The 26,045-nt window shown below is 37.0% G+C and overlaps 1 protein-coding gene across 1 annotated transcript in view; it reads right to left on the reverse strand.

Annotated features, from left to right (window-relative positions):
- Positions 1 to 1,760: 1,760 nt before the first annotated feature.
- LOC128497638 (collagen alpha-1(VI) chain-like) overlaps positions 1,761 to 26,045 on the reverse strand; it is a 37,371-nt gene continuing 13,086 nt past the window's right edge. The window contains exons 5-30 of the mRNA XM_053467802.1: positions 25,762 to 25,921; positions 24,876 to 24,989; positions 24,289 to 24,309; positions 24,183 to 24,203; positions 23,256 to 23,300; positions 23,070 to 23,123; positions 22,641 to 22,685; positions 20,634 to 20,660; positions 17,906 to 17,932; positions 17,777 to 17,821; positions 16,645 to 16,698; positions 14,530 to 14,592; positions 13,781 to 13,843; positions 13,514 to 13,567; positions 13,214 to 13,249; positions 11,972 to 12,034; positions 11,570 to 11,632; positions 11,433 to 11,495; positions 11,090 to 11,152; positions 8,493 to 8,543; positions 8,132 to 8,167; positions 6,325 to 6,387; positions 4,555 to 4,620; positions 3,611 to 3,646; positions 2,627 to 2,663; positions 1,761 to 1,777 (exon numbers count right to left, since the gene is read on the reverse strand). Of these exons, the coding sequence (XP_053323777.1) occupies positions 1,761 to 1,777; positions 2,627 to 2,663; positions 3,611 to 3,646; positions 4,555 to 4,620; positions 6,325 to 6,387; positions 8,132 to 8,167; positions 8,493 to 8,543; positions 11,090 to 11,152; positions 11,433 to 11,495; positions 11,570 to 11,632; positions 11,972 to 12,034; positions 13,214 to 13,249; positions 13,514 to 13,567; positions 13,781 to 13,843; positions 14,530 to 14,592; positions 16,645 to 16,698; positions 17,777 to 17,821; positions 17,906 to 17,932; positions 20,634 to 20,660; positions 22,641 to 22,685; positions 23,070 to 23,123; positions 23,256 to 23,300; positions 24,183 to 24,203; positions 24,289 to 24,309; positions 24,876 to 24,989; positions 25,762 to 25,921 (1,387 nt within the window). The remainder of the gene's footprint in view (positions 1,778 to 2,626; positions 2,664 to 3,610; positions 3,647 to 4,554; positions 4,621 to 6,324; positions 6,388 to 8,131; positions 8,168 to 8,492; positions 8,544 to 11,089; positions 11,153 to 11,432; positions 11,496 to 11,569; positions 11,633 to 11,971; positions 12,035 to 13,213; positions 13,250 to 13,513; positions 13,568 to 13,780; positions 13,844 to 14,529; positions 14,593 to 16,644; positions 16,699 to 17,776; positions 17,822 to 17,905; positions 17,933 to 20,633; positions 20,661 to 22,640; positions 22,686 to 23,069; positions 23,124 to 23,255; positions 23,301 to 24,182; positions 24,204 to 24,288; positions 24,310 to 24,875; positions 24,990 to 25,761; positions 25,922 to 26,045) is intronic.

Genomic DNA, 26,045 nt, shown 5'->3' on the forward strand with positions numbered 1-26,045 from the left:
TGACCTTATTAAAACATCCAGATTAGTGCGGGCCTAGAAGCAGCTGTTCCAGGCAATTATATGGTGTTCCACCACCTGAGACAAGGGTGCGAGCGAGGTGGAGTAATGATCTGTGTCAAATCATTCTTAAACCCCAGGCCAATATCAGACCACACACCCCAATATTTTGAATGCATAGCTACCAGCATCTCAATGGAGACTGAATTCTGAATACTCTTAATATACAGAGCCCAGGAGATGGGAAGTGATTTCTTCAAGAATTTGACTGGCTTAACCTTTGAATATCACATTATATCAGGAGACTCCACTTGGATTGATGACACCCTATCAATCCATATCTCTTCATGCATTAAAACACTAACCCCAGCACTCACAATAATAGTGCGGTGTTCACTAAAAACTGGAGATTCCGCAGATCCTCTAAGAGAAGCAGTGAGACCTAGCAAATTACAGTCCAATATACAGCTTCCATATACAGATGCCATTGCTACACAGGTGACACACAACTCTACTTCTCCTTTGCTCCAGACAGTGAACCTGGGCAAAAGAGAATCACTCTTGCTGAGGGGGGCACCGGACAACAACATTATATCATGGTCACCCAACTAGCCTGAAACGTGGAGGCTCTGAACTCATTAGTTCAACAGAAATACAAAATCAGTGCTAATTGTGGACTGTCATTTAAAAATCAAGTTTCTTCTGTAATAAAGTCTGCCTTCTTTCATCATATAAACATAACCAGGATACAACACCTAATTCCACCTCGTGATATGGCAACATTAATTCATGCATAATGGTAATACACTTTACTTGGGCCTCACATAATACCTGTTCTTCACGCCAAGCATTGGCTTCCAATTAAATAGTTAAACATACTTTAAAATTGGCCTGCTGGCCTCCAAAGCCTAACAATTAAGGCCCATAGTACCTGAAAGAGCCCCTAACACCCTATATTCCATCTCGACTATTTCGGTCAGCCACCAGATCAGGGAGAAAAGAGCTATACAATTGCAAATTATTATTATTATTTGCCACTAGACACTAAGTAGACTTTCTTTTGAAACCATAGAAACACACAAAACATATTAATTATGACTTCTAGTATGTTAAAAACAACTATACATAAACAATAAAGACATGTTTTTGCAATTTGGTTTTACACAGTCCGCTGCTGAACAATGACCCAATGTATGTTTGACAACATCCTCTAATTAACTTGCATTAATATTTTTTATGTGATCCCTTTTATATTATACTGTAGTGTATTATTTTTAATACTACTGCCTTAACTGGGTTTGGGGATAGTGAAGGTTTTTTAAATATATATATATTTTTTACTTGTAGCGCTAGGGCAAAAGAATGTTGGGACACTATAAAAAAAATATTTTTTATAATTTTTCTTTTTAATTTTGCACTGTCCTCAATCTCATCATCAGGCATTCATGTTATAATAGTTTACTGGTGTTCATTCCAAGCAGTGTTACAATATGTCAGCAAGAAGCTAGTGGGAGTGACACATACCGGTACACCCAAAGGGACATTTTGCCTCACCTTTGATGGTCTTACAATTATGGCCATAGGGTCATAGACTGTGTTTGTCTATGGTTGCGAGTTATTATTATATACACACACACCAAAATACAGACACCAAAAATGAAGCAAACAGTAACACCAATTTGGTAATCGGTTTTCCAATATATCCAGGCATCTCTGGAGTTGGAATTACAAATCCAATGTTTCTGTTATTCACCTCCTGTTGTTTACTCACCACAGCATGCTGAAACAAAGATGGGAAATTAGGGAATTTTAGAAAGTTGTATAATTAAAACAAATCATGTCTTTTACATTCTAGAGTGTGGAAGATCAAGAATATGTAATATAAACGCAAATGATAGTTAGTATTGGAATGGGTATTGTATATAAATGCCTGGAACTTTTACAAATGTTAACCTGCAACATTTGGAAGTTTGAGAGGTGTGAAGCTGGGTCTGGCCAAATGGGTGTTTGGATCTAAATATCACTCTTGATGACCTCTAACGCTAAGATAACAAAAGACTACCTGAGATCCCCAAGGTAATGTGCGATATAAAGGTTAAAATTTGCTTAATGGCCTTTTGGTCAAGATCAACTGTGTAGTACCTGTGTGAAAGGCAACACCTGATATTTTGGCTTTAAGGCTGAGAATGCAATGACATCAGGGGTTGTGTTTTTGGGGTACACCAAACACTCAGTGGAGGGAGACCAAGAAGATTTGGTCCTCCTGCTGACCCTTAGGCCACAGAAGGAGAGAAGGGCTCACATATGTTTTGAAAGGGGGCCCTACAATGGCACATGGATTCACTGCCACATTTTCATAGGACAGCATGGTGCTTCAGGCTTCAGAGAGAAAAAAAACCTCAAGTATCTGAACTGTTTGCTGTGTAAGTGAAGAGTTACAATCATGTTTATGTTATAGGACTCAAAGCTAGGATTCTTTATGGGCCTAGCAATGACATTGGGACAGCCAGAAGAGACCACAACAATTTGCAAAAGGCTACAGGAAGAGCTTTTATTAAATTAGAATTAAAGTTAGCCTCGGTCTGAGTTAATGCAATTAGAATGGGATAAATGTGAACAGGGCACTTACAGCTGAGTTTTTGGATGATGTCAAGTATTTCACATTCCTGAAAAAAATAAGATTTGGTGAATTCATATCTTAATATGATATATTTTCATTGGAGGAATTTTTCACTGTCTACCTTATCACCATTTTGTAAATGTCCCCTTTGAGCTTCATCCACAATGTAGAAGTAAGGTGTCTCATTAAACGTGTCTAGAGTGTGCTTTAAAGTGAAGGCGAGTCTCAATAGGTTAAAGGTCTGTTGTGTGTGTGTGCTGAATACTTGCTTTGTTCAATTGCCTACATCTCAATTAGTCAACTGGCTAAACAAAATTGTGATATCTGGACTTCAACCTCTAAAAAGAGCTACATTAAGTTCACCGGGGAACGTCTTCTATAAAGCAATTCTATTGGTGTGCAGGATATTAACACATAAACAATGGGCACATACAAAAAACTTATTCTAGAAACATTTGGACACATTTTAAGCAATTGCATGCACGGTAAACATTTACCTAGTGCACAGGGAAGTTACAACAATCTCTACCAGTATGATATAATATAGTTTGATATTGTATAATGCAATATATAGATAACTAAAGAAACTCTATGACAATCTCTATACACTATAGTTAATAAACATAATATTATATCATTTAACATGTGTGTAAATATCAAAATGCATGTGTGGGTTTTTCTTTGGGGTATTTTTCAATGTTTACTGTATAATGCTGGACTTTTTTTTTTCTCATTAACATAACTAGAGCGAAGTCTATCAGCACATCTTAACTTCCTTGGGGGTTTTTTTATAAACAGTAATCATTTTTATACAGGCATTACCACCCAAGTAACTCATCCCAACTTTAATACTGTTTTCTAAATATTAGGCTTAAGAGACCGGAGCACATACGAGCCAATATTCTATTTTATGATCATCCATATATCTGGTGCCAGAATGTTTTACATTCATTGAATTAACACATGAAAATAATAATTAAAAATGAAACATACATTTGGTCCAGGAAGGCCAGGCATACCTGGGAGACCCTGCAATTTAAAGAGTTTATATTAACAATTAAGCTAGAACATAAATTGAGCGAGTCATGTTTAGACCATCATGGAGTAAACAGTTTAGAGGTGCTGTTTATACATTGCTGAGTTCTGTTCTACAGTCTGACCAATTTTTCCCATCAGATGTAAATGACGATGATGAGGCGATTGTGACATTTACGAATAACAGGAAGTGCAGTGTTTACACACAAAACTTCATTTTAGCCAGCAACAGTCTCTAGTTCTTCTATATTGAACGATAGTGGCTAAGTGCATACCACGAAAGGTTTAAATTTGTTTGAATGTGTGAAAAAATTGGAGGCTATCTAAAATCATTTATCTGTGCCATCATTGCCCCTTGCCCCCCTCCAACATACACTCTGGCACACATATTTAAACACACACACACAAATTTACACATGCTAACACACACACTTACTCATACTTACACATGTACACACCCATTCTAACACACACTCCCTCTCACACCACTTACGCTAACACACACTACATCTCACAACACTTCCACACAAACACTAAAACATCCATGCTCACACACAAACACTTTCACATACACATCTATACTCACACACACTAACACATACACATCTACATCCATGCTCACATACACTTATACATACATTCATGCTTACATACACTTTTACATAGACATCCATGCTCATATACACTTTTACATAGACATCCATGCTCACATACACTTTTACATAGACATCCATGCTCACATACATGTGTAAAAAGACATTCATGCTCACATACACTTATACATGCACATCCATGATCACATAAATACAAATATACATAACTCCTCCCTTCGGAATGCAGTTCATGTTAACTCCAATAATGTCACATTTGGAAAAAATACAGAAGTTTATGAAATGCCCTACTTGTTCTCCTGGGGTGCCAATATATCCTTTTGGACCCCTTTCTCCTTCTCTTCCAAGCTCGTAATTCTTTAAAAAGAATGAAAAAAAGATCACACAAAACAAAAATACATTACACTAAGATGCCAATTATATCCAAGACTAGGATGTATTTACAAATGTAAAGGTTAAAAATGTATAGAAGAAACTTCGCATTGACCTGCTTGCTGCTGTGCTACAATGAGGATCTGCTTTAAGCCTAACCAGCCTTACTGCATAGAGCGTAAAGATATGACAAGATAACATGGTGGCCTCAGTCTCTACCAGGATGCACTTAACCCCTTAAGGACCTGGGTTATTTTATAATGTTTTCCAAAAACAACCAGAGCAATTTTCTTGTTTTTGCTATGTGTTTATTTAACTGTGATCTCCCACTAACTTATTTAGTGTACCCCCACAAATTATATATTGCTTTTTCAGGAAAAGTAGGGCTTAGTTGCAAAATAATAATTACATATTAACCATTACTTAGAATGAAGAAAATCTAAAAACGTAAGAAAAACCTAAGCCATATTTTCACAGTTTCCCCTATAAAGACTATACGTAGCCAGTGCAAATGGAAAAAGTAAAGTAAAAGTAAAAGCAAAACTGCAGAAAGCCCATGGATCTCAAAGACACCCCGGTTAACTCTCTGTGGACTGCCAAAACCAATTTTTATTTAATGTTTTTTTGCAGTCTCTCTGGGTTTGAGTCTAATTGGAACTAACTAGCATGTAAATAACTAAGCTAACAGCTTAGTGAATATACCTAGAGGTTATTTTAGGGGTAAGTTGACAATGTAAGGGGTAGCGCCGGGGTCCTGTTAGAGGAAATTGAAAATGTTAGGTATGATTAGATGTTAGGGTTAGGTTACAGTTAGTCTATAGTGTTAGCAATAATTATCAGATTAGACTATTGCTCAGTGAGAGTGATCAATGGTTAGTGACTCAAAAGTAATTTATTAGGTTAACATGTTTAAAATGAAATACAAATTGTAATTTTTGTTTTTAAAATGCAATCAAATCACTTGTAAGTGACATGTTTAGGCTACTGACATTGATCAGCAAGACTGATCCGTTATCAGTGACCTAAAGTGTCACTAATAAGTGATAAGGTAATATTTATCAGGTATTAAAATGATAAAATGTTTATTTTTTTATTAATAATTTGCATGCATTTTTGTTTTAACTTTGGTGGTCCCACTCTAGGGCAGGGGGAGGGGGTCACCAAATGCCATAATGATCAAATCACTCCTACTGGTCAGGCATGATCATCATCAAACCACTCTTGATTGGCTCTGCAGCGGTTTTTACTGCAGCAGAGCCTTAACTGGTAAGTCAGTGCTGGATTTGTTTTTGATTTCTTTTAATGCTTGGTGCTCCATAGTAGCACAGCATTGGCTGTGATTTGGTCCTCACTAGCTTGCGGGGACTGAAGACACAAATTTTAACCCCTAAACTGCTGTGATAGAGCTATGGGGCAGCAGTGGAGCAGCAATTGTGGAGACAGGAGAAACCATCAACCCTCTTCTCTGAAGCTGCCTGGCATCTGGAACGCAAACTGGGTTACAGGGTTAATGCTGTTCCTATTGTATACACACAAAGTGGGTTATTGTGGAGTACAGCATAACAGTAGCTTATTTTAATTTGAACACAACCATGGAGAATATTAGTTATAAATACAAGGATGTATATTTATTTATAGATTTTCATACTATTTAACTATTCATTATACGTCAAAGATATATTAACTTACATCATCACCATCATCTCCAGGTATTCCTTGTTCTCCTTTCATGCCAAGGTAGCCTCTGGCTCCCTATTGTGCCAGTAAAATAAAACAAAAATACAACCAATATGCTGTGTATAAATACCTAGTGCAGGGACTAATCTATTATGTTGTTCAATATGGGAAAATGGGAAATATTAGCTGAGATGTAATCATGGACCAGCACTAACAATCTAAATAAGTTACATTAAAGACAAGCACATTTTGGTACACAAATTTAAGCCAGTTTTTCAATCTTAATATGAAAATATTGTTTTCAATAAATTATAAGATCCCCTGTCATATGTAACCACTAGAGTGACCACATTGGCCTTTGTTCAGGACCCAAATACATTTCAAATGTTTTTGTTATGTTTAATGTTAAGCCAAATATACTTTATGACCAGAAGAACGTGGACACCCCATAATTATTGGATTATTGCATTTAGGTTTCTCAGCCACACCAATTGCTAACAGGTGTATAAAGTAAAGCACATAGGCAACCATCTCCATAGACAAACATTGGCAGTAGACTGGGTCTGCTGAAGAGTTCAGTGACTTTAAACGTATCATAGGATGCCGCCTTGGCCACAAATCAGTTTGTGAAATTTCTGCCTTGCTAGATCTACCACGGTCCGCTGTAAGTGCTATTATTGCAAATTGTAAGCATCTAGGAGTAATAATAGGTCAGTCACAAAGCGGTAGGTCATGTACACTCACTGTCCCGAGGCATCAATCATTGAAGAGTTCGAAACTGCCTCTGGAAGCAACATCAGGACAAGCACTGTGCATCAAGAGCTTCATTAAATAGGCTACACATGAGCCCATGATCATTATGCGCAATGCCAGGCGCCAGCTGGAGTGATGTAAAGTTTACCGCCACTAGACTCTGGGGAGCAGTGGAAACATGCGCTCTGAAGGGATGAATCACGCTTTACTATCCAGAAGTCTCATGGACAAATATGGCTACCAGGAGAACAATTCCTACCAGTTGCATAGTGCCTGTTTGGTGGAGAAGGGCAGTTTTTCAGGTTTTGAGCTTGACCCCTTAGTTCCAGTGAAGGGAAATGTTAATGCTACAGCATACAAAGACAATGCAGACAATTGTATGCTTCCAACTTTCTAGCACCAGTTTGGAAAAGGCCCTTTCCTGTTCCAGCATGACAGTACCCCTGTGCACAAAACAAGGTCCATAAATACATGGTTTGACAAGTTTGATGTGGAGTAACTCGAGTAGCCTACACAGAGTCCTGATCTTAACCCCATTGAACACTTTTGAGATGAATCGGAACGCCAATTGCGAGTCAGCCCTCGCCTACACATTCCCACAGACACACACTGAAATCTTGTGGAAAGCCTTCAAAGACGAGTAGCAGCTGTTATAGCTGCAAAAGATGATCAACTACATATTAATGCCTATGGTTTTGATTATGAGACATCCAGCAAGCTAATATAGTGTGATCGTCAGGTGTCCACATACTTTTGGTCAGATAGTGTAATTGATTTCCTTCTCTAATTTTTAATACCTACAAACTGTAAGGTAGCATTTCAACTGGTCTGCAACATGAAATATATACTTGTCCTGAAACAAATGGCTTAAATAGTCACCCTAGTTTACCCATACATGGAAAAAAGCATTTTAGATACATGCTGTGTTCATATATGTATTATGTAAAGCAGCAAGTTTTCTATTCTCTGATATCCTGGGACTACAGGGAGCAGGACACGGCTAGCTTGTCCTTGAAAGCAAGCAGAAGACAAATGAAGGGAGTACACTAAGTTCATAAGGCCATACCTTTGGTCCATCTGGTCCTCTTAGCCCTGGAAATCCCTGAAAATAAAAACCTGCATTATTGTTTGTCATATATATATATGCAAATGTAGCAAAATGTTCCTGTTGTCATTTTTATCCTCTCTATTAGTAGTTAGTAGTTAACTACTACAAACAAAATAATGCAAATATACTGAACAGCTAACCCATGATCCTCTGAATAGGTCTTTAAAAACACCTTATGATCTTGGTCAACATGACACGTGGACATATACCCCATATATGTTGGCAGTCTATGAACGTTATCGGCGATATTACACTATACGGTTATAACGATGTGGTTTCTAACCAACTATGGGGTATTAGTTTACTTCTCCCATGTTACCTGAAATCCCATTGCTCCTGTTATTCCTTGACCTGGTTCTCCTTCTTCTCCCTGGTCAGAAAATGTAAACACACTTTATGCACAGACTGTAATCTGCAAACCTGTAAAGCTCCCCCCTAAGCTTTCAGGACCTCAAAGGTCCATCAAAACCTCTGATGTGCCCAATAAAACATGTCACCTTCAACGATAGACTTCATAGTACATCACAAAAAGCAACTATTTTTGCCTTAATTGCCACTAAAAGTACTTACTAAACTAAATTGTATTACACTAGCCATTTAATTGTTTTATTAAATGCTACCATTAACAATAACATTAGCAATACCAAACTTGATTAAAAGACAAAACAAATGTATCACTGATGGCTCATCCTTTAAAAAAAGTTTTAATGTTGTGTTGTTTCTATGTGATTAAATCTCTAGAGGAAAGCATACAGTGACGGATCTGCAAATTTTTATTTGCTTAAAGGGACACTCTAGCCATCATATGCACTGTAATACATATAATAGCTGCATGGTTGTCGTTTTTTCATATGTATGGGGGGGATTCTGCAGAATCGCCTCTTATGGATTTGCCTCTTAACACACCCCCTCACTAAATGCCACCCAGGACATGTGTTTGGCCGGTACAAATATCTGTGCACGTAATATGCTCACCTCTAGTCAGCTTCAGCACTGGCTCGGGGAAGGCTGTGGCGGGAGTCTCTGCAGACCCCTTTGTGTCTATTTGGAATGTCCTTATATTGAATTAAATGGGAGCACTTTCCTGTCACCGACTGACTGCTTCAATCAGCCAATCAGTGGCAAGAAATGTTGAACCATAAAGGAGCAGGGCTAGGCTAGTGTTTATTTGTGAAACAGGGGTTTACCCCCAATGTGACAAAGGCCTTGTGTTTTTCAAGGACAGATAGGGCTTTCCCTGAGTACATGCAAATTATTGTTATTTATTGTTTTATATAGTATCATCAGATTCTGTGGCGCTGTACAATGAGATTAGGTTCCACTGATAAAAAAACCCGTTTTTTTTTCAACAGGATCCCATGAGTAAAAAAATTTACTCACGTTTTTTACATTTTATACCTTCTACACTTTTTTTCCCTCTTTCTTGAAATTTAGAAAGCTTTTTGTAATGTATATTTTAAGTGAGAGAGGCACAAGGTATTTGGGTACCTATTTTTAAATTTTATAATTCAATTTCTTTTCACTTTTTAATTATTTTAATATCTATTTTTTTTCATTTTTAAATTATTTTGACTGGAGATCTCTTTGAGGTGTTTGAAGACCTCAGGGATCTTTCTTGGAACTGGATAGTACCCCTTATGATGTCATGGTGATGTCTCTGGATTTTTACCTATTACTTTATAATTTTCTTTCATTTATAACTATTTTGTAAAGAGGGAGAAACACCTAGTTTAGGAATTGTACATCCTTCTTGGTATATTCTTCATTTGTAATGGTTGGTAGAAGGTGTTTTGTATATTCTACACTATCAAGTATTGTGGTTGCAGCTATTGTGTTTTATCAGGCTTTCTGACTATAGAACCTATGGCCAACTTATCATTGCAGTTTAATATTTAGGGGTACCTCCAGGGGCGGGCAGGCCTGAAGGGCAGGGGGTACTTGTTCCCTGGGTCAGTCCCAGGGCCAAGAGTGTAGTGGGGTCATGCAGTAAAAATGCTCCGGGCAAGTTGAGGGTGTGAACTAACATCCATGAGCCTAAGCAACCGGGATGCTACCCATTGAAAGATTTAAGGGGTCCCTTCACATTGCTTCGTATCAAGTATCAATCAACTCCCTGCAATGGTAATTTGGGATTAAAAAATACAAATATCACATCTTCAAAAATATATCTATGCCTGTATAAACATATTGTAGGGATATATCCTTCATATACCGATTACACTCATTTATATTGAAATCTAGCATCTTATATTTATTTTATTTATAATCTGTAAAGTCTCTGATGAATGACTGTTTATTTTCCTTGCGAGAAATAAAGGTTTCGTTTTCTTTTAAGTCATTTTGAAATCAGGGGTATTGAACTCCAGGCTTTTAAGAACCACAAATATGCTCGAGCACAGGCATTTCTATTTGATGCTGTTTTATCTCAAATATTTGAAACACAAAGTCACATTTATATTAGACAATTTATATCAGTCTTAAGTTTTTTAATGTCTTTGTACTGCAGCTATTACTTAGTACTTATATTGAGAATAGGTGATGGCCGGCACCTTCTTGCCCAAGTACACATATTCACCGGCACACATATTTTCACGCACTCATACTGTCACACATACACAAATTTACACACCCATACAATCAAATAAGTTGTAAAACATTTTAATATAAACAGCAATAAATATAAACTGCTTCATTAGCATATTTTGGGGCTTCTTGGATGCTATAGTTACATAGTTATATAGGCTGAAAAAAGACGTGTCCATCAAGTTCAGCCTTTTCCATATCTGTTCATTTGTTGCTGTTGATCCAAAATATATAAAGTATATACATACCTTATCTTGGACAACCATATTCTAATCTAAAACAATAACTATATTGTGTAGAATCACCATACAAGTACAACATTTTAATACATACCCTATCACCTGGTGCTCCTGGTTCTCCTCTAAGGCCCACCAAGCCTTTCGCACCTTTACTACCCTAATGATTGAAAAGTAACTGATGGTTAGCATAAGATAAATACAGATTTGCCATTCATTATTAGTACATATGTTTTCAAACTCACATATGTCAATCCAAGACACCAGGTAGAATTTCACCAGTCCTACAATTACAGCACTAACTGATCATCCACTACCTGGAGTCTCTGGATGAAGCCATGCTTCCCCAAGTCTCCGTGTCAAACCCAGAGAGTTCCCAGCTATGTCAACATACAGTATACACAACAGTAAAAATAGTGCATATATTAAAAAGGACATACCTCGGGTCCGGCCGGGCCTGGTTCTCCTTTGAAGCCATTAATACCGATTTCCCCTGCAGTCCCCTTTATAAAACAAACAAGTAAGTCAGGATCCAAAATGTGCAGTTAAATTTACATAGAGCAATATGGATTCTTACTGTGCAGCCATTTTCTCCAGCAATCCCGTCATGTCCTTGTGGGCCTACTGGTCCATCTTTGCCCTGTGATAAAAATATCGTTATTCAAACAGGAAATTAAAATTGCAGTCATTAACCTCCTTAGTACATATTCTAATGAGTACCATGTATTCATTTTTATATTGCAAAAAAGAAACTCATCAGACCATCATATTCAAATGACATCACATATACTGTATTAACTCATTTTAGAATTATTACCATATAAGCACTTATTTGAGGATTTTTTAACAAATGAAAAGCATGTCCAAACTAATGAGTTAAATGCAAATTTACAGTAAAAATGTTGTTTATACATGTAGTATATTAGTATTTATTTTTGTTTAGCAATTTTGACTGTATAGCACAAACATTCATAATTACCTTGTCTCCTTGAGACCCCCGGATTCCTGGAGGTCCTCTCATCCCTTGTTCCCCTTTTTCACCCTAAACAAATTATAATAAAGGACAATGCAGTTGTTATCTAAAATGTCTTCACACATAGACCCATATTTCATGTACTGTGTATGCATGCATGCATTTACTAAAACATGGTATAAATAATGTTTGATTTGACGAAACATTCAGAAAAATATTGAAACCTTTACAAACATACAAAATGATTTTGTTCTCAAGATAACCGTCAAATTAAAATGGTTACATGGGCACATCTTGTGAACAGATCAAACACTCTATAAAAGAGAGATATGGCTGATTGCCGCCTGGAAATCCAAGTGTCCTCCCAGATTTACCATCCATGCAACCAACTACATCCTAATCAACAGTAGAACGGGGTATGATGTAAACCTATCTATTTTTTAATTTTCCACAAAACATGAAAAACCAACTGAATTATGTAAAGTTCAAAAAAACCTGAACAGAAAAAATACTAAAATTTAAGGTCAATCACAGTATCATTGCACAAAGTGTGCATACTTGATAACTTCTGAAAATTGGTCAGGTGGTTCCATTATTAAAAATCTGAAACCTGAAAAAAACCGCAGGGTTAATTCTACATGGTTAGGTAAAGTTCCAGACAGGTAGAAGGAAACTAATTGCTAATACAGCAGACTTTGGTGTCCTGTCCACAATCTGCCAAGCTAATTGGATAGAGGATAAAAATATCATAGGGTGCATGTAGTACACTATATATAGTAGATGGTGATGGTAAGGGGGGTGGGGTGGTTAGGATACCTAAGGCATCAGGTTGGTTTGATCACAAGCCTTGTGGTTTTTACATCAAGTAGGTATAGCCAGACTGGAGGTATAGCAACCAACCAAACCTGATTGACCTACTTGTGATGGGACTGTTGGGAAGTTAGAATACAGTGTAATTCAGAATACATTTACCTATTGGCAAGTAATGAGGTCATGAGGACCTTTATCAGAACCATTTGGTTACCATCCTTAGAGAGCTAGTATGGAATACAATGTTTGCGATAAAATGATTAATATATGGTCCTGGGTCTATAAGCACAACAGAAAGGGTTTAGGATATTCATGGGCTTGTATCAAGGTAATAGCGAACTCCACAGACCTGAACAAACCTGGGATAAATCTTATATTATCGTGTAACATTAGTAAGACATCGTATGCTGTTTTTATTAAGTATGAAGTTGAACATACCCTTTTTCCTGTCGATCCACGTTTCCCAGTATCCCCCTGTAAATGTAATGTTAAATGTAAGGCAATATATATGGGGAAAATTCAAAGTACTGGTATTCCATGTGATAGTTATAACAAATGTTCTTACTGCTCAAAACATTTACTATGATTCTGTTTATTAAAAAAAAACATAGGTAATTTTACAGTATTTTATTATATTTAACAAACAATACCAAGATTTGGAGCAAATAGCGAGATATATTTGGTGGTTCTGCTGTAAAAAAATGCAATTTTGTCTTTTTTTACTTAAATTATACTTACCTCATCTCCTCTTTCTCCCTTGTTTCCCTTTTGTCCTACTGGTCCTTGTTCTCCCTGCATAATGTAAAAAGGATAGGGCGTTAGGTAAGGAAGGGGCTGACTTCAAAAGCACCCTATTACCTTAAGCAGGGACACTTCCTCTGTTTTCCCAAATTTTAGGACAATACAGAAACCTTTTTCTTTTCATCTTTGAAAAATAATATACCCACCTGAGGTTTTCAATTTTACTTGTTTATGTGCTGTTTTTTTCATATATCATATGGTTACCTTTCCTCCAGTGGCACCAGGCACTCCTGCCAATCCTTCCAGTCCAAGTATTCCTCTGTTACCCTAAAAAATCCAAAGATGCATGTTACTCTATAAATGTCTTTCTCATATTTTTCTATGAGTGTTATTTCATTCTTTCATTCTTTGGAGTGCCTCTTGTGACCTGATGATTGTATTCACATACAATACAGTGGGGCTTTAGGACAGACATGAGGCTTAGCACAGCAAAACTTATTCAGTTATTATTATATATTGCAAATAAGATATGGATTGCAAGCTATCTAGGTGTCCTCTTCAGTCATATTGCACTTATAATATGCCTGAAGAAGAGCATGGGTTAGACAATAAAGGTATCATCTTTACCAGATTTGCTTTTTACCTTTCTATGGCTAACATGATACCTTTATCGACATGGTAAAAAATGATTGGGTAGTAAATAAAGTACTAGAAGAACGTGGGATGGAAGTCTCGCCATGGTCACCATAGCTTATGCACCTGAACTGGAATGTCAACTCCACAGTCTTTTTGGAGTATTTCACCTTTAAACCATCAGAATATCCACATCATACATAGCATGTTCATGGAAAACAGAGATTATTTTCCAATGTGACCTCATATTATATGTATTCTATAACATTGTGACTTTACTAGATGCACAAAGAAGACAGATGTTCTACACCATAGTGTCATAATTGTATGCACAGGACTGGGCATATAAATGGGAAGACAAGATTACCAAGTTGACTTACCTTTTCTCCTTTGGTGCCATAGGATCCTGGGTCACCCTTCTGACCTACAAGACCTGATGGACCCTGTACAAATATGTTTGGAATTAATCATTTATAAATTAAATAGCCAGTAAGGTAAGTATATATTTTTGATGATTCTTCTGTATGAGTTTGCTTATTGATATCTTAAACATAGTACATAACAGTTCATGAGAGGATAAAGATGTACTAATAATATTAAATCTCTTCCTAAGCATTTTTTCCCCAAAAAACAACCCTCAACATAAATGAATGAGCTACATGGTGTGTTAACATTTTTTGAGAAATGTGTTTCAAAAGATTACAGCCTAAAAGTTATAAGATTTAAAAAGCTGTTAAATAAACAGTTAATCTGAAATGGAGAGGCCAGTGGCATACTCAGATATATCATCATCTTAGCAGATAGAGAAGGTTTTATTAGAAGTTAAGAGAAGGACCTCACCAACAAAGGTAGCAGATATGTTGGTGCCAGGACACCAGTGTCCATGACAAGGTTTGTGTAAGGCATTGGGGCATAGAAACCATTTACTGAAAAGTCTGTTACAAGACATGTTTCCAGCTATACTTGTGGACTATGGTAAACTCTAACAATGATTATTCCTCTTTGGTATAAAATAATTTCTATGTTGCCGTGTCCTGCATCATGCAATGCTGGAGATCTCAAAAAGCACTATAGATGCACCGAGACACTAAAAATCATGTGTAACCATTCATTCTACAGCTCTGTAATAACTCTTTATGATCTGTTTGGTCTAGAATGAGTTGAACCCATGATGCATCAGCTCAAAACTCTCTAACTGCCTATAAACAAAATAACATGATTTTCAAAATCTAGAAATAGAGGAAAATATCCATTATATTTAACACAGCTGGTAATATTTCCTTAACATCACAAAGACTGTGGGCTGTTTTAACAGCAAAAACATGATATCTCCACCTGGATTATCCATCCAATGTACTTTGACTGGTCAGGTATCCATAGCAACACCTAAAGGCTATGTACAGAAATAGTAAAAATAAATAAATGAAGCTTTTGACAGGCCGGTTGTCTCTGAGAAATAAGTAGAGTAGTCCAGATGTGGCTTATATGTGGGATGAACATTTATACAAAGGGAACTGTAAATAGAGCTAAATTTTATGTAACCTTAAACATTCATATGTGGGAGAGCCAAAACACTTACAATGGAATGTACAAGGTCTGATAGAATTGACATGTTCGCACTTTTTGTAAAAAGAAATAAATCATCAAATGAAAGCAATTTTGAACCAAAGGATTTCCGAAATCTGTTAAAAGGGGTTGATTTTTCTTTTCTTAAATATATGATTTTAGTTGGGGGCTTAAATACTTAGCCATATGCATCCTTGACTTTTGTACTTCTGTATTTCTGTACTCTATGTAGAAATATTGTGTATAAACTTTACTAGAATCAGACTACTATGGAGAATTGAAAAAAGTATCTATTAAGGTCAAAGTGTACATGGTGCCTGAAATTACACTGCAGCTTGCTTATGATGATAAATCGGATCCATGAATTTAAGTTAGGCTTTTGTAAATATTTTTATGGAAATCACACAAATTGTGACTGAATATAACTCTACTTGGCAAACAAAACTACATCTTTTACATGGTTTGCTAGCCACTCTCCTATTAGTTACAGTAGCTAGCAGATACAGGCTACTCAGATTATCCATGAGTAGGTTTAATCACTTTAACTTAGATGAACACCGCATTCTTTGTCCAACTTTTCACAAAGAGGTTAAAAAAGAGACTTTAATATGGGGCAAACCACTGATTGTGAGCCAACAAAGTTTCATTTTGTATTTTAAACATCTCCTCTACCTCCATCTCCTCCTTAGAGAGAGTGGATGTTGAACACATAAATGGACCAGTTCACATGCCTGGGCTACAGACACCTGCCTATTTTATTTTCCTCCACTAAAGGTGGCCCTGTTAAAGTTACAGATAGCTAGATGTGTTTGTAATTTAATGTGGACCATCTAGTTGTCATTGGCTTTCTACTCTCAGATGCCTTATTTTCGTAAGCAACTACAGCTGAAGGAAAACATTTGAGTGACAGCAAATGTCATAATACTTACTTCAGGTCCAACTTCACCTTTACATCCAGGTAACCCAGGTAAACCAGGCTCACCCTGAAAGGACAAAGTAACCTTGTTATAAAAATAGTTGGGGAGGACATTAACTTACCAACAAGCCCAGATAGCATGGTTGTGTAATTGACCCTTATAATCTATATGTGCATACATGGAGTCTGTAGTTGAAAGTCATACCTTTTATTGCACCAAAATATAAAAAAATGTAGTTATATACCTTTCAGAATTCTTCACTCCATCTAAAGAAGAGACCTCTGAAGTTCCAAAAGGTTATGTAATGTTATACTTTTTCTATGTTGGCCCAATAAATTGCAACAACTTTTACTAAATACTCAATTTTCTTTGGTTTAGTACTGCAATATGCACACTTCTTATTGGGCCAACATTGAAAATGATATAAAGTCACATAAGCTTTCAAGACCTCAATGTTTTCTTCAACAAAAGACCTCTGAGGTACCTAAAATATATAACTGTATCTTTTCATGTGTTGTCTTAATCACTTCAACTAAAGACCCAATCTTCTATTAAAATAATTTAGCGATGTCCATTCTAATTCTTATGTACATACACTTTCACAGTGAGTCTGAAAGTTTTGAAACCAATCTGTAACTTGGCAGAATCGGTGCCACTTAGTGTAAAGCTGACTCCTTAATACATTATTATAATGGCAGTGTGCCACTCGCCCAGACAGTGCAAGCTGCACTGAGGATAAAGGCTACACATGAGATTAGAGAGTGGAGCAGGGAGAGCTGTTAGAGCAGAAGACAGGGAGAACTGTAAGAGCTATGAGAGGGGGAGAGCTGTGAGTGAAAGAACTGAGAGGGGGGAGAGTGAGTATGTGTAAGTGTATGGTGTTATGGACTGAGTCTTTGTGAGCATATGATGTTACTTTATGGCATTATTGTGTGTCTTAGTGTTAGCAGTTGTGTGTGTGTGTGTGTCAAGGGTGACCCCAGAGTTAGTAGGCAGGGGAAGACAGAGGCAGAGGAGACGAGAAAGAGAGAGCGTGTGTAAACGTGTAATTGTATGGTGTTAGAGTGTGGGGATGTTAGAACAACAAAGGTCACCAATAGGTAGGCCCACCTTCCAGCCTCTGCCTTTGTTCCAAGTCTCTTACCTTTGCTCCATCCTTCCCATCAAGACCATTTCTACCACTGACTCCCTGTGAACAAAAACATGTTTTTTTAAGTATAGAAATACAGGAAGGAACACATATAGATAACCCAATAGAGGGGAAAAAACAAACCTTTGGTCCTTTTTGTCCCCTGAAGCCCTGTAAAAATAAACAAAGTTGTGAAATCCAAATTGCTATTATTTTAGCTGCATATAATAATATTTTTGTGGTTTGATTTAGCGTACTGAAATGTCATTTAATATGAGTAACTAATCTTTTTTGCATGTTTCTGTAATTAAAAATGCTTTGTAGAATTATATATCTTCTAGAAAACCTTAAACAAGCCTTCTTAGATGTAACTCTAGATTATCCTGTTTCTTTTATTTATAACATTTAGTTTCTTACTAAATCCTGTTCTCCTGTGCAACATAACTCTGATTCCCTCTAACTTTGGGTGTCAGACATAGCGGTTGCTTCAACTCTCACCATGTTTATCGCTTTCTATAGCTTTAAAATAAAAGTGATAAATAATTACAATTCATGAAAGCCAAAGAAGGAGTTTTCAAGTTTCACGATGAGACCCCTAATACATCAATGTGGACACAGTAGATCTTTGCACGCATCCTTTCAGATGCATGCGAGGGCCAAGTTTTAATATCCTGGACGGGTGTGTTGGCTTTACAAGTGGGGTTTGTTTAATTTAGTGCCATACTTTGGCATGTCAGTGAGGGGATCTCTGATCTACCTAACTAGCTCTGAAATGCTGCCTGTTATCTGAGTGTGGTGCACAGGCACACCAGCCTCAATATGCAGCTGATGTCTAATGTTTATATATAAAGCTATTTGCTTTGAATATTGTTTCATGACCCCCCCACTCCTGTTCTAATGTGCTCTGACTCCATCTTGCCTTGTTACAGCTGACTAAGCTTCTAGTAGCTGTCTTTGACCTAACAGAACCATTTTCAGGACATCCAGATCTGTTTATGCTTGTGCCTGACAATAAAGGACTCCATAAAGGATCCATTTCCCCCTGTGTGGTGATGGTTGAGTTCAACTACTATTAAGCTATAAGTTGGTTTCGTCTTCTGTCATGCATCAGAGGGCTGCCATCTTGCTGCACAGTAGATGAAAGCAGAATATGATGGCTTCAGACCACTGCTCCTTTAGGCCTTGTCCAAAATACGGTGCTATTTTACACACATATTCTCTTCTCTTAGAAATGTAACACATACCCCAACACTATGTGCAGGGCATTTGTTTTAGGCCGACAGAAATAGTTTTGATGCTTCTGTAATATTAATGGTTTTTGAAGGCCAAGGACATAGGCATAGCACGGACATAAATAGAGATCGATTGCATCTACAATTGCATAGCATACAGGACTGCTTTTGGAAAAATGCTTATATTTTATCCATTATCAACACTTCTTAATGCACGTTGATTTTCTGGAAAATATCCTACACATAAACAGTTATCAGAAATGGCTATTTCACAACCCACAAAGCTCTTGACTCAGTTTCCAAGCAAAGTTTTGTAATGACAGTTTCTTGATGAAAGCTGATTTCATAAGATAAGGCCGCTTTTAAGTCTAGTATGATTAATTTACATATTTAGTGGTATTTTCGTATTGTAATTGTCAAATATGACGAGAATACATTTTGAATTCTGTGACTTTTTAGCAACAGAGAAGTGTACAGATTATTCCAGAATGCTTTGTACGCCCACCAGGCATTAAACTTAGAAATCTAGAATTAGACAGCAGGTAAGAACCATTAACCCATGTATTATGCCCACAATTTATGCTGTAAAGCCTCAAAGCAGTCCTTGGTCTTGTGTCATATTTCAGATAGCCATACACCTATCCGATGTACGATTAAACCGGTTTCTTCAACAAAACAGAGCCCAGAAGGTGCATACCAGTGAGCAAACAATTGGCTTGATTTATTTCATGTCCACAAAATATGAATTAAATGTTACCATACATAATCATTGCTTCCCTGTAAGAATATGAGAATGACCCTGTTTACCAAGGTAGTCGAGATCAAAATGGCAAGCAAAGTTCATTTACTCAAGGCCCAGACATGTGCCTTGTGTACACCAAGAGATCAATGTATCCAACTTGGTTGTCTTCCATTGTTTTTGTTGACCTTATTTTATCACTTAAGTTTTGACTCATTGCAACTGCGTAGCCAAATTATTGTGAGAGAATCCCCAATATTTATATCTGAAAGCAGATATACTATCTATGGGATACACAGTGTACATTTAAAGGGTGTGCATTGATTCTTTGTTTTGATGCATGTACACAATGAACATTTAAGTGGCGCCCCAAAACCTGTAGCTAGTTACAGGCTATCTTGTATGTACCATTTCAAAAATATAAACAGAGCTAGGGGAACGTTTACTTACTCAGAGGTACTTTAAACAATGGGGACTGCGGATGATTATGTCAATGAATGAAAACTTTCCAGTTAATTACACACCCTTAATCTGGAGTCAATTACTGAATGCATTGTAGTAACCTAAATACTATACATGTATGCATTATACCTGGTTAGGTCAGCCCCTACTGTTGCACAAACATGCACTGAGATTAAATATTAAAATTCCTCAGCAAATGCCTGTTTAGTAAATAAAACTCTTATATTTGTAACATATTCATTTGTCCTGTGTCATTGGTATATATGCAATGTACATAGCTGTCTCATGTTGTCGGTGCATACTGTATGTGTATAGTCCACTGTCCAGGTTACAGAACATTGTGAGCATGGAGCAAGTTTTTACATGGAAAACTAGAGAAAACAAGCACGGTAAGTTTCCCGGATTCTGGATGCTGCCATCGATTAAATTGAATACATACCTTGGCACCGATCTGGCCTCTAGAGCCCTATAAAATATAAAGAGAACCATGTTAATAAATGCAGGTTTCTGTTTCTATCATGGCTGAATTTGCCGTTATACAATGAATGAAGAGAACTTGTCAGGCAACCATAAGTAATTCTTAACAACATAATATGTTTTTTTTTTTAATTTCACTCTTTTATCTTCATCTTCAATACCTATGGTCATCACCATAACTTTACTTTACCCCGGAACTTTACTACCCTCACAGTTAAGAATGCCCTTCTGATGCAGGACTACTCTTATTGTGATAGACTGCCTTATTATTTATTCGCAAGTCCAGTCCTTCTTTTCTTTTTTCCTTTTGATCCCAACAAGGAGTCAACAAGGAGATTAAAGCAATTTAGCAGCGCAACATATAATAAAAGTGACAGATTTGTTGGGTACAACATCATTCATCTTGTATTTTTATCAGAAGTATACTGCAATTATATCTTTTAACCAGAAACAGAACTGAAACATGAAAACCTGACATATTTCATTAGGCAGCTGGTTTCCATTAACGTTAATTGGCATATTCGGTTTCTGCCCCCTCTCTGTAGCAGAGATGTGAATATATTTCAAGTTCTACTCTGACATTGAACATGTTAAAGTGTTAAAGCACGTTTGTGTCTAGAGTAGAATCATTCGTCTCATCCATTTCTTTACATGAGCTATAAAATTACATTTGTTTTTTGCTCGGGTGAGTGTTCCAATAAAGAATTATCTCAAACTCAAAATGGGCAGTCATGCCTGCTTTTTTTTTCTTTTTCGGTAATGGCCTCTTTTCACTAAAGTGATTCTTGAATTAGAATTAGTGCTCAATTATCTTCTCCAGTGATACGCTATCTCTGGTAGGTAGCATTGCCAAGTCTTTAGCTGCCCTTCATTGGTTGATGCCATAGGAGCTCCTTGGCCAATAGAGTCACCCGTTAACTCCTGGTGCCAAAGCCAATGGTCTCCCCAGGCCAAGTTTCGGCATCAGATGTTTAAGGTCCGTAAGAGTGACTCTATTGGTCACCGACAGGGGCCTCCTCTGGCATCAGCCAATGAAAGGCAGCTGCTTTACATTGGTTGATGCCAGAGGAGCTCCTTGCCAGCGACCAATAGAGACTTTTAACTCCTGATGCTGAAACTTGTCCTGGGGACACCATTGACTTCAGCGACAGGAGTTAAAGGTCTGTAAAAGAGACTCTATTGGTCACCAGCAGGGGCCTCCTCTGGCATCAACCAATAAAGGGTTGATGCCAGAGGAGTACCCTGCCAGCAACCAATAGAGTCGCTCTTATGGACCTTTAACTCCTGGTGCGATCCTATGGATGCCCGTTAACCCCTACTATACTACAAAAACTTAAGGTAGGCTAGAGGCAGTGACTTGTATGGGGGGAAAGGGACCAGGGAGACTAGCTAGGGGATATTTACAAATAAGAACACGAAGAAACAAACATTCTTTGTGTTCTGCTTCTTCATCTTAGTATATGTTTACCCGCCGTCATATTAGTGTATTCGGTATTCGGTTTGAACAACAAAAACGCACCATTCATGTTCGTTTTCACGTTCTCCTGAATATGAATGCACAAGTCTACCTGCAACTATAACATATGACTATTATTATTCTATAGTATTCCTGTTTAGGGACAGTAAAGATATATCTTTTTTACCTTCCGTAGGTAAGCTAAAATATAAGTAAGTTGGAGGTGACCACCTTTGGTCCTCAACCCTTCCCAATGATACTTAACTTTGTCAGTGACAGAATCCACCTTTGCTAGTACAACCTGGATATTTGTAAAATCTGACTGCTCAAACGCTTCTACAAACGATTTAAAAAAAATAAATAAAAAAAATCTGACTTGTTTGGAACAGTTCTTTTAATGCACAGAGTTTGGAACATTTGGTATACAGTTAATTTGTTACTAGGTTTTATTATATCTATTATAGTATACTATATAACTTAAAACCCCTTACAAAATATATAATAATGAATTACCTTAATTCCTGCATGTCCTGGAGGTCCTGCATCACCAGTAGCTCCCTTTATGAAAGAAATAGTTAATAACACAAATAAACTGCCGTAAATAGTTTGGAGGATGCAACATATATACAATGATAACATGGAATTCAATTCTAGATTTAAGGAAATATACACTAAACTATAATAACTTTGAAAGCTCACACTTGTAAAATACGTTTTTCTAATGGGACAAAACTTTTTAAAAAAACCCTGTACTTTTAGTGCCATCTCACCAAAGCGAAAGCTCTTCAATTTATCCTACCATGGTACATCTTCCCATAAAGTTATTCATGGTGTTAGAACTCTGATGGCACTGAGAAACATTACTCTGGGTGTACTAGCTCACTGTTCTGTATGATATAAAGATATACTTGAAAAGTTAAGAAAAAAAATTAAAATTCATACCTTTTGTCCAGCACCACCTGGTTTTCCAGAAGGACCCCTCCTCCCTTCACTGCCCTATATTTTGCAAAAAAAAGGAAGTCACTAAGAATGCTAAACTGGAAAGATCAGTTTAAAGATTTTAATCTTTCGACATATCTTTGCAAAAGAAGGGCTTTGATATCTGTAAAAAAAGCGACCCAGACTCACCTGTTCACCTAGCATTCCAGGAGGTCCAGGTGGCCCTCGCAACCCCTGCAAATTGAGTTAAAAAAAAAATATATATAAGCCCAGATAGAATAAGCAAAGGAGTCCATGATCGGACACCTGGACAAGAACAAATTGATGTTTTTTGATATACATAGTTCCAATGTGGTCATTTAAGCCTAAGGGTTATCAGGATGCCCAGGTTATACTAGGGGCTGTAGTCTTTACAGAAAATCAGGGGCCCTTGGGAATACTGTGTTTAGGCCATAAGCTAATGACCCAATGGAGGGATTCAATTTAAGGTTAAAAAAAAAAACAGTTAACCTGACCATATTGTATAGTCCGTTATGGTGTAGTGTTATATTGTTGGAGTCTCTGAAATAATATTCATACTTTGTACTAAAATGTGTTTCTTTACCTATTTTTTCATAAATATGATTAATGTAACCCACTGTTCTAATTATAGCCTGGAAGATCAATGCGTCAAATCAAAATGTGATCTATAATCAAGGCATACATTTTAGGAAAAGTAGGGGCTCAAGGAAATAAGAGTACCAGGTGCATCTATATTGAGACAATATAATATGGCATTTCTATGCAATGTTTGAGTTATAAATGGTTCTGGCTGTTATATGGTATCTCCAGAAGGTTTGAACTACCCTCTTAATCCTGATTTAGGATGCCTTAGTAGGCCACCATCATATATTTAGTTTGGCTTGGTATCTGTGTCTTATTATTTACCAGGCGGCAAATCTCTGCCCCATCCTCATTGGTTATTGGTGTTTTAGTAACTATTATCAATGCCACCTTATTCCTACACCAATCTTGGATTAAGCACATTCTTAGTTCATTAGGTTACTCCAGGGGAAAGATCCTCGCTGTATCCAAAGTCGACAACTATGGATAAAGTATAACTGAGTTGGCTCTCACCTCGCATTCATAGGCACAACACTGCGAAAAGAAAACACATGAGAAATTATAACATGAACAATATGGGTAGGTGATGTCTAAAGATGCTATTAGTTTTATAGCTTACCGTTGTTTGTGAATCTTCCAGCTTGGTGAAAAACAAAAAAAGAGAGAATTTTATTGTTTTGAAAAAATCCACAAAAGATATTGTAAATCATTTCTACAATTGACTTGCTTACTATAAAGCATACAGTTCAAGGAGATGTATATAGCAAATGATTATATCATGTCTTCTTTTCAACATTCTTTATTTTATCCTGGATTTAAAAGGCCTGGGGACACTTCTCAGATATTTTTCAGCTAGTATTTAGAAACGTCACAGTTCTTGAGTTAGAATTAACAAATAATTGGGTCAGCCGTTGAGTGTATCTCATGTGAGTTTGCTACTTTCATGCTTTTTTCTTTCATGCTATAATCCTAATTTGTGGTAGATTATGATGTAGCAGAGTCATTTTAAATATCTTATTTTCACAGAGTTTATTGAATTGCTGTTAAACTGGTGTTACTTGGTGTTATCTGTGTTATCTATTGTTTTTTTTTCAATAGTTTAACTGAATATGGAAATAGTTGTTTGGGGTCTAATCTGATTGAGAAAAAAGTCTTCTTTAACAATGAGTGTGTATCTTTATAAAGTGATACAATGTTTTTACTCACAATCTGAGTGACGATGGCTGATGCTGTATTCTTAAATCCCACAGAGTCACCACTGGCTGCAGACAGAACGAAGCTGTATCTAGAATCTGTGGCTATCTCCAACATGCGGTCAGCCTGATAAAATAACATCAGAAATGCAAGAAAGAGAGGCGTTAGCAATGTAACCTATGGATATAGAATATGCATGACCTCTCCCTGCCAACAGAAATACACAGTACTGATGAACACAAGTACTGATGAACCTGACTGCCAAAATAGCAACATCCAATGGCAAAGACCTGGATTTGCGCTAGCAAGACTGTCCCACTCTATTGTTATTTGACTCCATAGCCCAGAAAATCTGTATGTGGCTAGAAGCTTAACTTTCTTTGGCTGCTCCATCCGACGGTAATGCCGACTCAACAATCAGCTCCGTCATTAAACTGGGTGCTATCAGGGTGGATTTTGTCAAACAAAAGCTGCAGAGAAACTTCATTTTAAACTACTGTACCACGCAGGGTTGTTGTAGCCAGGCTGAAGGGATAGATAAATATCATCTAAATCCAATCCTTGGACACCTGTTCCTAAAATAACCTGGGATGTCGATGTGGTATGACCCTGATGAGAATCACCTCTGAGCCACATCTAAAATAAGATAACTGTAAACTTTATATCAATATGATTGATGATCTAAGTGTTCTCCTCTTACCTACCCTGCACAGATTTGGTTGTGGGTTTGTGTGCCTTAGAAACAGGTCATAAGCTAATGATAAACATGTTTAAATCTGAGTAGAAAAATCATTTGATTTTGTTGTCATAGCAACTTAACAATGTTAAAAGTTAATGGCATTAGTTATTTCTGCTGATAATGTATGTTTTCCTTTTAGGTTCCGAGATGTGGATTTACCATGTGGTTGGGGGTGATTGCCACACTAAACAGCTTGATGTTTGCAGACTTTGCTTCAGTGACAGCGTAGCGGACTCCACCACATGCCTCTCTGTATCCATCATTGGAATGCCCATCGGTCACAATTACCATGAACTTGTTGCCCTTCCTGTAGCCTCCCCTGCCAAACACAACAAATAGAAGAAAGGCAACTTGTAAATTGCTACAGCTCATCTCTTCATTAAATCTTTGTGCTTCATTTTAATGCCCTACCAAGTGAGGGCCTTACTGCATTTAGACCTATT

Source organism: Spea bombifrons, chromosome 5 (genome assembly GCF_027358695.1).
Source record: "Spea bombifrons isolate aSpeBom1 chromosome 5, aSpeBom1.2.pri, whole genome shotgun sequence".
NCBI lineage: Eukaryota > Metazoa > Chordata > Amphibia > Anura > Pelobatidae > Spea > Spea bombifrons.